This window comes from Sinocyclocheilus grahami, unplaced genomic scaffold, assembly GCF_001515645.1.
Source record: "Sinocyclocheilus grahami isolate Dianchi unplaced genomic scaffold, SAMN03320097.WGS_v1.1 scaffold306.1, whole genome shotgun sequence".
In the NCBI taxonomy this organism is placed as follows: domain Eukaryota; kingdom Metazoa; phylum Chordata; class Actinopteri; order Cypriniformes; family Cyprinidae; genus Sinocyclocheilus; species Sinocyclocheilus grahami.
In genome coordinates, this window is record NW_015505485.1 from 624,130 (window position 1) to 639,083 (window position 14,954).

Sequence of the window (14,954 nt, forward strand, 5' to 3'; positions counted from 1 at the left end):
ATTTATGCATCTGTAACTGCAGTTTAAATGCATTCATGTCCCCTCTGAGATATATAAACTGTAAATACATCTAAATGTTATTTCAGATGCAGATTCCAGAAATGTTTTCTTATGTTGGAATGAAAGACACTAAGTACCGGATGAAGTGCTTCTTATTCTTAACCAAAAATACAAAATGGAAGAAAGAGTTAAAAGCGAACACAATATTGCTACTCAAGCGGTGTATGAACAGTTTATTTATATATACAGTATGTATATGTATATATATACAGTATATATATATATAATCCTATAGTATGTGTGTGTATGTATGTATCTATATATGCATATGTACGTGCTTTGCCTAAATTAAGTTCAACTGACAGCTGATTGCTGTTAAATTATTTTTCTGCCCCACTTTGTTCTTTTTGTCTTTCTCTCACCAACCTTGTAGAAGCGGATGCCGTTCTTCAGCCCAATCTTCAGAGACTCCTCCAGGCTGGGCTGCAGGGCGAAGCTCAGAATCATAGCCACCAGCAGCAGGGAGGTGATGAAGACAGAGAAGCAGAAGAACGGAGGAAGAAATGTCTTCCAGCGCGGGAAACGGGAGGTGTCCAGTGAGTCCTGGCAGACTTTACCAGCACAGATGTTGATGCCCACTGATGCTAACCCCACTGCCATCAGCAGATTTGGCACAATGTGGATGTCCATACTGTGCATTACCTATATAGAGTAAGAAGGGTTGAATATTTATTTATTTATTTATTTATTTATTTATTTTACAGGCATTTAATCAGGCCCAGACCAATGTTTACTTTCTTTGAATCGTAAATTAATCCAGTATAAGAAAAAAGGTTCTCCTACTGTTAACATTTCATTTATGCATTTGGCATACTTTTATCCAAAGTGACATACATTGCATGGTACACATTTACATTTGAACAGTTCTTGCTTTCCCTGGGAATCAAACCCATAGTGTTGCTAGCATCATACTCTACTCTCTGAGCTAACCATTTAGCAACTTCAATTCTTCCTGCATCTGCTTATAGCCTACAGACATGACCGAAAGTTTTAGGTTTGCTATTGTTGTATTATATACTGTAGATCTTATAATTATCCTGCACCTGTTGAACAGAAGCATTGTGTGACTTTTTAATCCTTAATTTCTTCCCACAATGCTCTTTTTAGTCATTATCAGGTTTCCTTGTGAGGTTTATTGACTTCATTTTAGATACAAGCTCAGGTGGTACACACACTACAGGACATTATCTGAGTGCCAATCCTCAGATTATGTGAGATTATTCCTCGCATCAAGACAAAGCTTAGGCCTTTTACACTGGGGTTGACAATATAAAGGGTAAATGAAAGTAGTACTTGTTATAGTATTGTAAATATAGTAGTAATTTATTCATTGTGTCCAATAAATAATATCTGCAAACCATTAAGTAAATATTACTTAGTAAAACATTTGTTTACTGTACAAAACACAGAGCATTTCTAAAAACTGTTAAGCATGACTGTTATGCAGTGCAGTTCTGGTTCTGTTTATCCTTTCACATATTTTATAGATCCTAATGGACAATAATGGCAGACACACTGCTCACTGCAATTCATTATGTTTCCATTTATGTTTTTGGCAAACAAGCATGTATCTAGGGAAGTATTATTACATCACATTCTTTATTCTCAGGTCCTATTATATGCTTTTTAATTAAGAAAAGTTTCATTACCTCTGATCTGCGATGTAGCTCAGTTTTGAGGAAGACCCCTATAGCAAAGGTAATGGCTCCAGAGAACATGGCCACCCATGAAAGCAGCCAGAGACCCTGGGCCAGACGCACCCTCTTTTGGAAGGGGAACTTTATTTTTAACAACACCATGCTGCTTAAGAAGAAGTGCAGGATAGAGGAGAGAGAGAAGTTTAGATTGCAGAAGAGGAATTTAATAGAGGTCATGCAGTATCAATATCCAGCACAGCAAATAATCAGTCATTCTCAGGTAAATTCCCATAGTTTTGTCAGGTTCTGTTAGTTCTAACAATAATAATGTTGTGCAATCCAGTATCACTTGGAAATCACCTCCAAAATACTTTAAATATAAATAATACAAGGGCGTGGGACAAAACATGGTTTTGATGTTAAATTAAAATGACATTTTAGGTTGTCCCCAAGATCATCTGATTTTAGCTGAAGAAAAATGATTCATTACCTTCAAGAATGTTTGAGTGCCCTTTCTTTCAGACCCTGAGCCTTCAATATGCCTCCTACAGTTTGGCAGCCATTTTGACTAGGTCTTAAAAATATGATATAGAGTATTATGTCTTGAGTGTCATAATCTCCTGTCATGTCTGATCCTATTAGACCAATTCCACCAATGGGAATCCAGGCCAGTGCCCTCTAAGCAAACCTGCCCTTGGTCAACAAGTTCAGAAGAGTGCCAGAAGGAGGGGTTTGATGCAAAGTGTGCCATTTAATGGGCTGAGAAACCATGAAAAGAATGGAGAAGAAAACATTTTAACACTGTGCATGAGCCTCAGTGTATAAGGCAGGGTCAGAAATAAATGAAGACTCATAAATGAGGACACGGTTCAGGGTAAAAACACACTAACAGTGATAAAAATGCCCCAGATATAAAAAATGTAGTAGCAAAATTGCCAACTTATAACATTTGATAAATTTCAAAATTTTAGTATATATATATGATATGATATGATATATGATATGACATGACACCATGGACCTCTTAATCCACTGTGACTATGCAGAATATAGATGCTGTATAATATATAACCAGGAATGGGTCATGTGAAATATAACAAAGCAGTATTAATTGTCTTATGATATACTGAGCATGTGATGTTTGTTTAATTTTAACTTGAAATCAGTTGAAGTAATTGTATGATAATTGGATGTCCCACTGTGTTTTATATGGATATAAAGACACCCCTAAGACAGATATTAACCATTCCCAAATGTAGAGCAAACTTGCACACAAGACTTTATTAATACATTTAGAATAAAAATACAAGGATATTCTATAATAAATATATATGGTTATATGGCTTATTTGATTTCTAGCAGAAACTTATATAAACTTATATTCTATACATATACACTCTAAAAAATGCTGGGTTAAAACGGGACAAACCCAGCTATTGGGTTGTTTTGACCCAGCGGTTGGGTTCAAAACAACCCAATAGCTGGGTTTGTCCCTTTTTAACCCAGCACTGGGTTATATTTAACCCAGCATTTTTTAGAGTGTAGTTACACATATAGATTTCACAAAATCAAGAATTCAAACTTCACTCAAAAGACAGAAGCACTCAAAGACAGAAGAAAGTGCCATACTTTTCCAAAACAAATTGACAGTAATTTTGGTAAGCAATAAAATAATATGAATATTGAATTATATTATTTTATTGCTAACCTTAAATATTTCACAATATGCAGGGCAAAAAGTGCAAACATGTACAAAAACACTAACATGGAGGATGCCTTTTGCAAATGCACTGAACTACAAATGAAAACAGGAGACCAGAAAACTAAAAGTTTAAATGGATATAGCACAAAACCAGATGGTATATACAAACTTATATGCATACAGCAACTTGTGAAGGTAGAAATGAAGTGTCACAACTACCAACAAAGAGCCATCAGAGTCACAGTTAGTTGCATCCTTGCTGCAGTATTGGTAATGGGAGATGTTATTGAGGTTTTTATCCAGTTCAGTTTACCAAAAAGATGTCAAATTAAATGTTACTGCTTTCTCTCTGTTAGTTCTGCTTCTAAACTAGCTTTCCCTTCACCATCATGCACTGGAGGAGGAATCTGGTTTAAAAACTCATTCAGCATCCTATGAGCTGCAAGACAGCTGACATCAGTGGGCTCTTTCCCCACAGTGATGGTTCCCTCTCCACCTGTCTTTCTGCTGAACCTCATCTCATCTAAATTATATGGGTTTGGGGGAATTAAGTAGATATCTGTGTTCATGGCTAATTGATGCACTTGATGACTTGGGGCCTTTGTACCTGCCTTTGTTTTGTGGATTGGCACATCATCACCAAAAGAAAAAGGAAGTTGTGAGTCACTTCCTTTAGCCATGAGTTGCCCTGGCCCTGCCCATGGAACATGATCATGTTTCCATGGCAGAAAGGCTGTGGCAGGCTGTTGTCTGGCACCTGAACATGTGTGTCCAGTCTGTGGCCATTCAAAAACATCCTCTTTTCCACCAGATGGTTGGTTGTTTGTGACCTCCTGTGCCCTCTCTGATTGGTCAAAATCAGGTTGCTGTGGAGATGTTCGAGGACATAAGAAGTGCTCCAGTGCTCCCTGAGAGTCAAAGTGATTTTTCAACAACTCTCTAATGAATGAGGGAACCTAAAGAGAGAAAGATGTTGACCTTTAACATTTCGTTTTTTTTCAACAGGTGAATTGTTTTTTTTTTTAATGTTTAAACAACTATGTAGACACAACTGTAATTAAACCTGCTGGCTAGCTATAGCATAAGCATTGTTGAATTGTAATTTTTTTTAACAAGTTTATATATTGCCCCCTCTTCGCTCAGGGCAGAAATTATGTCATGACAATGCTGATTGGCTGGCGACTATCCTGCATTGTGATATCAAAAGCAGGAGAGCCCTCTAAAAAGCAAGCTGCACTGGTAAAACATCTACTATACTACAATAAAATATCATAGGTTAATAATATGTATAACATTATATACGTACATATAAGCTGTTTAGTGGGAAATTGACTAGTTTGTGCAAAAAATAGAAGACAAGGGGCATCTGTTTGCTGTATCTGTCTGCGAGTGCACTTACATTGATGTTTTCTAAAGAGCTGATGGTCTTCTGAGCAGAATCCAGCTGTTTAGTCAGATCTGCGACTCTCTGCATGAGGAACTTCCTCTCTGAGTCCAAGCTGTCTACCTGTCAGAATAAGGTTAAAAAATACTGCTTAGATGTAACATCAGTGATGATAGATAGCACTACAGAAATTTCAGCTGATGTGAATTTGCATTTTCAAAGAGGCCAGCTCAAGGGCAAGCAGGTGCTTTAATCGGTAAGCCATAAGGCCTGACAAGAGTACCATCATATTTGACAGGTATACACTTTATGTTTAAGAAGAAAAAAAAACAAGTTTCTTTGTCTTTTGTGGAAAGTGCCTCCTACACTTGTGTTAATCTTACCGCAGATTTGAGTTTCTGCTCCAAGACACTGTTTGCCTGCTGAGAAACAGAATAGCTTTCCTGAAGCCTGCAAATGATACATAACAGAGAATGAGGGATGGGTGCTATCATTTCATGAACTAAAAACTCTTGTTTATCACAGTAGTATATATTGATTTTCAATTCTGACCTTCTGTATTTCTCTTTGAAGCTGACTAACTCTGTCTTGGTACACTGCAATTCTGCCTCCATGTTCTCAATGCATGCCACCGTCTGCAACAGGTTCTCATGTAGCTCTTTGTTGTACTCCTCCAGCATCCTGCAATATATTACAGATCAGTGTGTTTATCTGTCTTTGTCAGGAGGTAAACTGCTGTGGAACTCAGTATCATAAATCATTCGCAAAGAAATATATCATGACTCTGCTCTGACTGTGTACTGGACAGATGAACAGAGACGGATGAAAATAGAAGCAATCGATGTAGCTCAGGCTGGATGGCAGAGTTTAGGAAACCAAGCAGAGTAAAATGGAGGAAAGCTCTGGAATAAGAGCAAAATCAATAGTTTGAAATAACCAATCAGAAAAAGGGGGGGAAAACACTTACTGAACTCTGTCCACGGAACCAGATGAATCCTAGGGGCAAGAGAGAAGAGAGAGGGGGTGAAACAGTGAATAGAGGACAGAACAGAACAGAAAATAGAAAATTGATTTTTGAAGTGATATGTTCCATGGAAGACCATTGATTGATGACTCATCTGGTTCAATTGTTTTAATCAACAGATATGGACACAATGAAGGGTATCCCTCGTGTTTCCAGCATTAGAGGTTAAACCATTTCTATCACTTTTATTATAATTATCCCTTCATTTTTAATCTTTCTGCTCTGTGCTAGAATAACACATATATTTATTACAACTTACTAGAGAGAATCAGATGTTGAGTGCATTCTTCAGTATCAACCATTCACTTATGTTACCCAAGTGTTTGTGAGGGGGGGGGGGGGGGAAATGGTCAAACAAATACGTTTGTTTCATTTATGGAATATATACAACTACTGTTCAAATGTTATTCAGAAATCATTCCAATATGCTGATTTGGTGCTCAAGAAACATTTCTTATTATTAAAACATGTTGCGTTGCTTAATATTTTTGTGGAAATAAAAGATTCTTTGAAGAAGAAAATGTTCAAAATAACAGCATTTGTTTAAAGTAGAATATTTTGTAAAAACATCTTTACTGTCACTTTTGATCAATTTAAAGCATCCTTGCTGAATAAACGCATTAATTTTTATTTTTTTATTTTTTTTTATTTTATCGACTGTGACATTTTTAATGGTTGTTTAAATTTATCAATAATTACAACAACAACAAAAAAATTTTTCAATTTTGTATTTTGTTAATTGTATAAATTGTATAAATAAATTGTTTTTCATATATTTTTTAATCATATAGATTTTGACTTTGATGTTTATCAAATGTTTCAAACAAACAAAAAATCTATCAATTTCACAATCAATTCAAATCTCAAACAGGGTTGCAATAATTCCAAACCTCATATAAAATGATTGGAATACAAAACAGTACATTCAATATTTTATGTATTTATTTATTTATTTGAATGTTTTCTAAAAATATTTTAAGCTTCTGGCCTTATTTTAAACTAAACATTATGTTAAACATGAAAAAAAGCCAAACAAAGAATTGCTTTTTTGGTCTTGTGATGAACTCACCCTTTGTGGTTTGGACTGCCTTCTGTGTCCCATGTGTTTGGGTCTGTCACTTTTCTCTGAACTAGCACTGGTGGATGATTTACTCGACTGAGACTCTGACTCCAGCCCTGCGGCTCGCAAAAGTGGTGGTGATCCCTTCTCCTGCTTAGTATGAAAGTGTCTGGAGGGGCCATGACTACTTTGATGTCGCCCTTTGTGTTTCGAGAGGTTGGTGTGGATAGTTTCTGGGCTGGTGCTGGTACCATCAGTGAGCATCTGAGAATATTGCCTGTGGTGCTGTTTACCTGAAGCAGCCCCTTGTCTTTCAGCTTTAGAAGAGTGGCGGGGCGGCGGTGGAGGACTGGTCAGGTTTCGGTTGTGGTACTTGCTCGGTCTCTTATGTGATCGAGAAAGTGAGCTTGAATTGTTTTTTCCTGAATCAGGTCTCTCAGTTCTGATGGGCTGCTGTTTTGGTGATGGCACAAAGCTCTCCTGCTTGCCACTGCGGTTCTTGCGCTCTTCATTGGGAGATTTTGGTGGCGTTGATGTGTTTACACCAAAAGAGCTAAGAGCACAGGGACTGATAATCTGCTTGGTGATCTCGTCCAGAAATGCAGAGAACTGTAGCTTCCCTTTCACAAAGTTATCCCTCGCAGCTTCCATTGAGATCTGCTTGGATGTTCCTGTGACGTGCACCCTGGTGGAGAGCACCTCCATAGACTTTGCTTTCCTGAAGTTTCCTTCTTTCTGTCCCTCATAGTTGTTTTTCAGAATACCTTTGCTGGGCAGCTGAATAGATGAAACAGCCTTCTTGGGAACCACCCTGCCACCTAGAGTGTTGTCATTATTGCCACCAAAGGCTAGGCTTTGTCCCAGGCTTGCAGTCTTGTAAAGTGGCCCATGATCAATGGAGTGAGATGCTTCTGAGTAATCATGTTTGTGCTTGTTTTGTTGAAGGCCTTCCTCGCTTTTGCTATGGCCCCGGGAGAGTTTTGGCATCCGATGTTCATGCTGAGAACCAGGCAGCAGTTCAACGACATTTTCAAGGCTGTGGCGGTGCCTCTGATCTCTGTGATCAAAATCAAAGTCCTCGGATTCTCTGTTATGGCTTTTCCTTCGAACCTCAGGGATGTTGGAGCAGGACAGGGAATGCTGGGGTTTGTGCATGAGATACGTCTCATCATCCAGGCTGGGCTCTGATGTCCAAGATGCAGATGAAGAAGAGGAGGAGGAGGAGGACAGGCTGGAAGAAGACCTTTTAGAGAAGCTGTGATGGTCTCCAGACATTTTAGGGTTTGCGGGATGATAAAAGTGATGTTGGTTGTCGTGGGGATGGTGAGTATGTTTATCACTGTGTTTTCCAAGTGATTTTGTGCTTGAAGAGCTTTGACTGATTTAAAAGGGGTTACATAAGGAAATGAAATGAATAATAATGAAAATAATGACAATATGTGATCTGTTGTTATATCTTGTTATATACTGACTCATTTACACAATAGCAGTAGGGAGATTTACATTGTGTTGAATAATAATTTCTCAGTTATCTCAGAAAAATTGCAATATGCAAGACATAAAGCCATAAACTGGGTGGGAATGTAATACATATTGATATTTTAGTTTTTTCTGTTACAGGCCACAATGTACAATTTTCCTACCATACTAAGACATATTGTTTCAATTAATCATAATTGCAGTAAGTATATAAAATTAGGAGGATAGAATATTGAAGGTTGCTATATTTTTTTATTATTATTAAACAAATGCATTAATTGGTTTGTTGTGTTCATATCCTGTATATGTATATATATATATATAGACAGAGAAAAACAATATGTGGACAAACCAGTCACTCTTTAATCAATAGGAGTGCTTTATGCTGGAATTCTCAGAACACGCGCAATTATTAAGCTCTCTGTGAAGTAGTGTGTTTGAATGGACAAATTCACACAAAAATGATGTCAAAATGCCCGTCTTGGTGAGTATCCTAGCAGACATAGTCTGCTGAACGTACAGTATCAGTGCACTGGATCAGTGCGTTCTCTTAAAGTGACAGCACTTTCTTAATGTTAATCAAACAGCAACAACACGGAAATCTCTCACTGCTCTTGATTGAATAACTTTTGTAACTTTAATAAGGATTCATCTTTAATTTATACAGTGAAATATGCAATGTTATTTTACCTTTGATTTATTCAATTTCTGTACCTAAAAACTATGTAAGATCTACCTAAAAAAACTGAAAAGCACTGTTTATTTTATTTGTATCTTTCTTCACTGTTTATTTATTTGTGCTGTTGCTTGTAGTTAGATTATTTGTTCTTATTTTCTTTATTTTTATTTGACAATATAGGTTTTTTTCCCTAAACATAGCTCGTACTGAACCGTACCGAAACCGTGACTCTAAAACCATAATATAAACCGAACCGTGAGTAAGTTGAACTGTTGCACCCCTAATATATATATATATATATTCATTTTCAAATATATTTAAATTGAAATATTATGTATGTGCCACCAGGCCTAAAAACTAACAATAAAATATCAATATAAATATAAATATTGAAAGGCATTTGCATCTGCTGCCCCTGAAACATATTTCTATTATATGTATTACATAAACATATTTCTATTATATTTATATTACCTTTAAGTAGTTTTAGAAGTCAAAAACATTTTAAATTGAATTGTTGTCATCTCTGTAGTTTGAAATTTATGTGACTTTTGTTCCATTATAAGGTTTTATGGTACTATTTTGGCCAGGTTTGAAAAGATTTTAAACTCAAGGGACTAGCCTGGTCAAATAAAGGTTTAATGATAAAAAAAGAGTAAGATTAAATTTCACCTGAACACATATCAGTGTTATTTTAATATTTATATACTATTATAGAGTAGTATTTATCAATTTAGCTTTTATTTTTTATATGCTTTCATTCTAATTTTAGTTTTAGTAGTTCTATTATATGTGACCCTGGAGCACAAAACCAGTCTTAAGTCGCTGGGGTATATTTGAAGAGTTCAGATGCAAAAGCCTCTAAGTGCCATCTGAAATGTTCATCTAAAATGAGGATTTTTAGCAGGCTCCTACGTTTATGTTCAGTTATTTCACTTTAATTGTATAGAAAAGGACCTATACATTGCCATTAGAGTAAAATTACTGAACCTAAACAGAGGAGCCTGCTAAAAATCCTAATTTTAGATGAAAATTTCAGACGGCACTTAGAGGCTTTTGCATCTGAACTCTTCATTTGTAGCAATAGTCAAAAATACATTGTATGGGTCAAAATGATCGATTTTTCTTTTATGCCAAAAATCATTAGGATATTAAGTAAAGATCTTGTTCCATGAAGATATTTTGTAAATTTCCTACTGTAAATATATTAAAACGTAATTTTTGATTAGTAATATGCTTCGCTAAGAACTTCATTTGGACAACTTTAAAGGCGATTTTCTCAATATTTTGTACCCTCAGATTCCAGATATTCAAATAGTTGTATCTTGGCCAAATATTGTCCTATCCTAACAAACCATACATCAATGGAAAGCGTATATTTATTCAGCATTCAGATTATGTATAAATGGCAATTTTAAAAAATGTACCCTTATGACTAGTTTTGTGGTCCAGGGTCACATATGCTTTTGTCATATTCAGTGTTTTTTTTTTTTCCATTTAACTTTATTTTTATTTCAGGTAAAATTTAAAGAAATTTTAATTTGAAAAATCTCAAACTCATTTTATTTCAGTTATTTTGTTTTATTTAGCTTGAATGAAAAATTGTAATAGTTAATTTTACATATCCTCCAGAGAAAGTTTAAACACATACCTGTGTGATCCATGGTGGTGATTATGATGGTTGTGAGGATGCTGTTGAGGTATGGGATGGTAATGTTTGTATAGTTTCACCTCATCCTCTGAGGAGCCACGCACAGGTGTGAAGTATCTTTCCATCTCATACACTTGCAACACTATCAGTATTTAGCTTCGTTACTCTGTTGATGCCTCCCTTGCAATTTCTGAAAATGATTTTTTAGCTCTGATTTGGGCATGTGATCCTTGTAGCTTTTTGGGGTCTGTTTAAAATTTGTTTTGAAAGTTCCAGTAATCTGAAGAATGAATGATCTTCTAAAGAAATATATTCAAAAGTGCATCCTTTGACAAGCAGATGTTTCTTCACCAGGCTCGAGCAGCTGATTGAAACAGGTCTAATGCTGCCAGGGTTTTCTGTCACCCAATACCCATCTGATTCTAATGTAATGACTCCTCATTGAGGTCAGTGAAAAAACGGGGGGAGAACACAGATGGAACACAATCGATCAGGCTTTGGTCATGGACGTTGATGGAATGGACATCGCATGACATATAGGCTATTTGGGTCACGTACACAAAACGGTGTGAATGAAATTCATAAGGCTACTTAGTTACATCACAATGGATTTATTGGATGACATTTATTTATATTTAATGGCATAGACAAATTGTTCCTTTTCATATGGCATCCATGTCACATCCTATCACCTATTTACATTTTAAACAACATGCTATATTTTTCTTTATAATGCATAAGTGTAGTTGACATGGACATTTTGTTAATTTATACAACTTCATAAATTCACTGAAAAGGCGAAAAAAATAAAGAAATTATGACTATTTACAGCACATAAAATACACATTTGCCCTTATACAGTCAGATGTTAACCTAAAATCTTGATGTTGCTTGCACCAACTACCCATAAAACATATATACATCAGTCACCTTCCATTTGTGATGCTCATGTCCAGAACACATGGAATCTGATATTTAAAGACTGATTAAAAAATAAAGACTAATACATCAACACACTGGCTGAAGGTTTTCATTCAGGTCATGACCGATAGGGTGTATTCATGGGCAAATGGACTTTACTTTAAGAATGTTACGTGATTAGTGTGAGGTCGGTGCCATCTAGTGGTTAACTTTCAAATGAAAACCCAGGCCCAAAATATGCAGATCTTTCCACACTTTTCCATTCGTCACATTAAGATCTTCTTTATTTTAATACGTTTTTACACACCATGTTGTGACGCAAAATGGCACAAAATGACACGATGGAATAAAACGAGACAATGTGATATATCAGCAGTAGGTCGGAAAGTTCCTGAACCATGATGGCGAATCTGCGAAGTCTTTTCAAAAGCTGTCGCACAAACGACGACAGCCGCCGAGAATGAATCACTGCGTTGTGTAAATCTGTAGGAACGAAAAACTAATTGTAACATTTACATCAATTTTGGAGATTAAATAGTGGCATTTAACTTGGATGATCCCTGAAACCTAAACCCAAAACGATTGTGTTAGTTTAGCGCCGTGTAATATAAACCCGTTTAACAGATTATGCTTACTGAGCACTGAAAGCTTTGTCACTAAGCAGGTTTCTACCGGCCCCTTACATGATGAATGCTTAGACATAAACAGGCAGTCCACTGGTATTTCGTGTTTTTAAGTGCATTTGTGTCGCCCATCCCCCTTGTCCCGGTGTGAAGGTCAGCACAAATACCAGAGAGGGGCCGTGCTGGAGTCTCGCTTGCCCCGCACCCACTCTTTCAACGTGGGATAAAGAAACGAGCCCCTTCTACATACCTTCACAGCGAATTCAGTTTAAATGCACCTTTATTCATTTAATCGGAAGCAGTTTACAAGTGAGAAAAGTACAGCACTAGGTCAAAACAAAAACAATGGACAGAATATCTCATTTGTCATGATGGGCTTTATTTAACCTTCTAAAGTATAATGTATATTTCTTGACCTCCCCAAAAAACTGGGTTGTTTTCGCATAACTTTCCATCTGGATTAAACTAGAACATTCTGGCATTTAGTTGATCTATCGCCTTTTTTAAGCCAAACGTGTTTCACGCATGCGCATTGGGGCACTGCAGTAGAATGAAAAGAAGATCCGTGCACTAAAACCGGTTTTAGCCGGATTGAAAGATGGGGCTTGTGTTATCCGTGTTGTATTCCTCCGCACTGCGCTTCTGACGTAACTGTTGTTGTTTGAAAAGTACATTTGTGATGAATCACCCTGCGTTTCTGGGCAGCTGCGACCGATGATCTTATAGAAATGGAAAATGGTGGGGGAATTCCTTTTAGAAAACTTTCCATGTCATCTGCTTTTAAATTTGGTGAATGTTTGCGTTCTAATTCGACTTTGTGTCTTATATGAGGTGTTTACACGATGTATCATTAAACCATGATATTTTGTTTTTTAATTACATGCCCAATTTCACTTATAACAGTATTCATGAGTGTTGATAGCAACATATATTTGGCGGGTCTGTATATCTCTGAAACAAGTCTAAAAATAGCATTCAAAATTCCTTTGAGAGGAACTGTTTTTTTATCACACGGCGGAAGGAGCTGAAACCGACCGCCTCACTGAGGTCTATAAAAACCGTGGCAACAAGAAAGCGCATCACGACGGGACGGGGCGAGGCGCAAAGGAAGGCAGGCAGGCAGGGAGGGTTGATCTGGTGATGTGATTTCGTTTTATGCCATTGTACTTTTTTGACGATAATTTAGAGACACTATTCTTTGTCAACTTTCTTTCGCTTTCAAGCTTATACTTTGTTACAGTTGACTATACTAAGGCTTTCTACTAATTACGTTTAGCGTGAAGAAGATTTAACGAAAGCTATTTTTATACGTTAAAAGTGCTTTTTTGACGAAATGATTGGCTAGACTTTTTCTAATAGGAAAGAAAAACTATGAAATAAGCAATTCTATGTAATAGAATGGTATGCTGATTTTACTATTAGCTAATGTTCAACCAGCTGAATAATAGCTTAAACAAAGCACAGCTATGACCGTGTTATCCTATTTTATTAAGCTAGTTTTAAATCTATTCTTCTTTCAATGAGATTTTTATGAAGTGCCTTGACTTAAGAAGCTTTTTTTCGATACTTGCTTTCTCATTCTTAATGTCAGCAACGCCTTTACAAAATGGCGGTCGCGACGGCAAGCAGATGCATGATAGCGAGGGCGAACCATAGACTGTATAAAAACGGGCGATCAAGTCTACAACAAGCCTACAGTAGATTTTATATATATATATATATTTATATATTAAAAAAAAGCTTATGTTTCTTTTGTCTGCAAACCATAACATAACAATCAGTAACCGCTTACTGCTAAGATAAACACCAGACAGTCAGAAAATTAGTCTTTTTATTTCTTTTTGAAGCCTTTGGAGAAGCCCGTCTCGTTGCTTTTATTAGGAAGAAACTATTGAACATCAAGTGAGTTTATACTTGGGAAGAAATGGACGATGCTTAGTCGCAGCTTATTTGTTTCTGAAGATTTTTGTTTTTTACGTAAAACCAATATTTCGACCACCAATTCATAAGTCTAAACCATTATAATCAGCTACTATGACCACTTCTGCGTGCTTGAACGACCCACCTAAGTTACATGATCGCTTTTATGGACTGAGTCACATGTTGCGTAACAGCTGTGAAATGGGAGCTTAGCTTGTTTTTCATGATCCTAAAATATCAGCAAAAGACTGAAGTACGGCGTAAAGGAGAAATGGACTGAGTTTAATTTATCCAGTAACGACCTAGCGCTTAGATGACAACGGATGGAAGAAAAGATCCACAGCAGAGGCCAGGACCAGGGAGAATCAGGACAAGATGGCGAGCCAGGCAGGACCAGAGGGGAACCGGGGAGGATCAGAGGGCACAGAGCAGGGCGAAGATCAGCAACAGCAGCAGTATCCAGATGGGGGAGCCAGATCCACAAGGCAGATTAGCGTCAGAACAACTTTCGCCACCAGAGGGAGCTCAGCTGGTCTAGATCAGAGCAAGCCAAAGATGAATGTCCCAACAACAGCAGCAGAGAAAGAAAGAGGGCTCACAAGCAGAGAGTATCAGGGGTCTTCGCCATAGCAAAGTCATGGAGAGGGCATTTGGTTTGTATGGGTAGAGGTATCCGGTGTAATATTGAAGTCATTTCATCCTTTCTTTCAGTAGACAACAAATGATGCAATTGAGAGTTGTGGTAATCCATATTGGTTTGAATGTGCATACATTTTTAAGGTTTGGCTGTCATGAGTTTATTTATAAGTGGTGC

The 14,954-nt window shown here is 36.9% G+C and overlaps 2 protein-coding genes and 2 long non-coding RNA genes across 6 annotated transcripts in view; 2 read left to right on the forward strand and 2 right to left on the reverse strand.

Annotated features, from left to right (window-relative positions):
- The window catches only part of rom1b (retinal outer segment membrane protein 1b), a 5,819-nt gene extending 3,531 nt beyond the window's left edge, over positions 1-2,288 (reverse strand). Inside the window, exons 1-3 of one of the 2 annotated variants that reach the window (XM_016293726.1) lie at positions 2,188-2,288; positions 1,710-1,860; positions 427-702 (exon numbers count right to left, since the gene is read on the reverse strand). In XM_016293726.1, the coding sequence (XP_016149212.1) occupies positions 427-702; positions 1,710-1,859 (426 nt within the window). In that variant the 5' untranslated portion in view covers position 1,860; positions 2,188-2,288. Of the gene's footprint in view, positions 1-426; positions 703-1,709; positions 1,864-2,187 lie in introns of both variants that reach the window. The other variant, XM_016293727.1, reaches the window with a different exon arrangement.
- A 911-nt stretch (positions 2,289-3,199) lies between these two features.
- LOC107601508 (uncharacterized) overlaps positions 3,200-14,954 on the reverse strand; it is a 28,122-nt gene continuing 16,367 nt past the window's right edge. The window contains exons 1-7 of one of the 2 annotated variants that reach the window (XM_016293728.1): positions 10,677-11,633; positions 6,877-8,245; positions 5,751-5,779; positions 5,336-5,464; positions 5,167-5,233; positions 4,799-4,906; positions 3,200-4,355 (exon numbers count right to left, since the gene is read on the reverse strand). In XM_016293728.1, coding sequence (XP_016149214.1) covers positions 3,735-4,355; positions 4,799-4,906; positions 5,167-5,233; positions 5,336-5,464; positions 5,751-5,779; positions 6,877-8,245; positions 10,677-10,801 — 2,448 coding nt within the window. In that variant the 5' untranslated portion in view covers positions 10,802-11,633 and the 3' untranslated portion in view covers positions 3,200-3,734. Of the gene's footprint in view, positions 4,356-4,798; positions 4,907-5,166; positions 5,234-5,335; positions 5,465-5,750; positions 5,780-6,876; positions 8,246-10,676; positions 11,634-14,954 lie in introns of those variants that run through there. The other variant, XM_016293729.1, reaches the window with a different exon arrangement.
- LOC107601510 (uncharacterized) lies at positions 5,385-11,980 on the forward strand. Its single transcript, XR_001610940.1, has 3 exons — positions 5,385-5,496; positions 6,080-6,086; positions 11,971-11,980. It is a non-coding gene; the product is annotated as an uncharacterized lncRNA (long non-coding RNA).
- LOC107601509 (uncharacterized) overlaps positions 13,286-14,954 on the forward strand; it is a 21,875-nt gene continuing 20,206 nt past the window's right edge. The window contains exon 1 of the long non-coding RNA XR_001610939.1: positions 13,286-14,809. This is a non-coding gene — a long non-coding RNA (uncharacterized lncRNA). The remainder of the gene's footprint in view (positions 14,810-14,954) is intronic.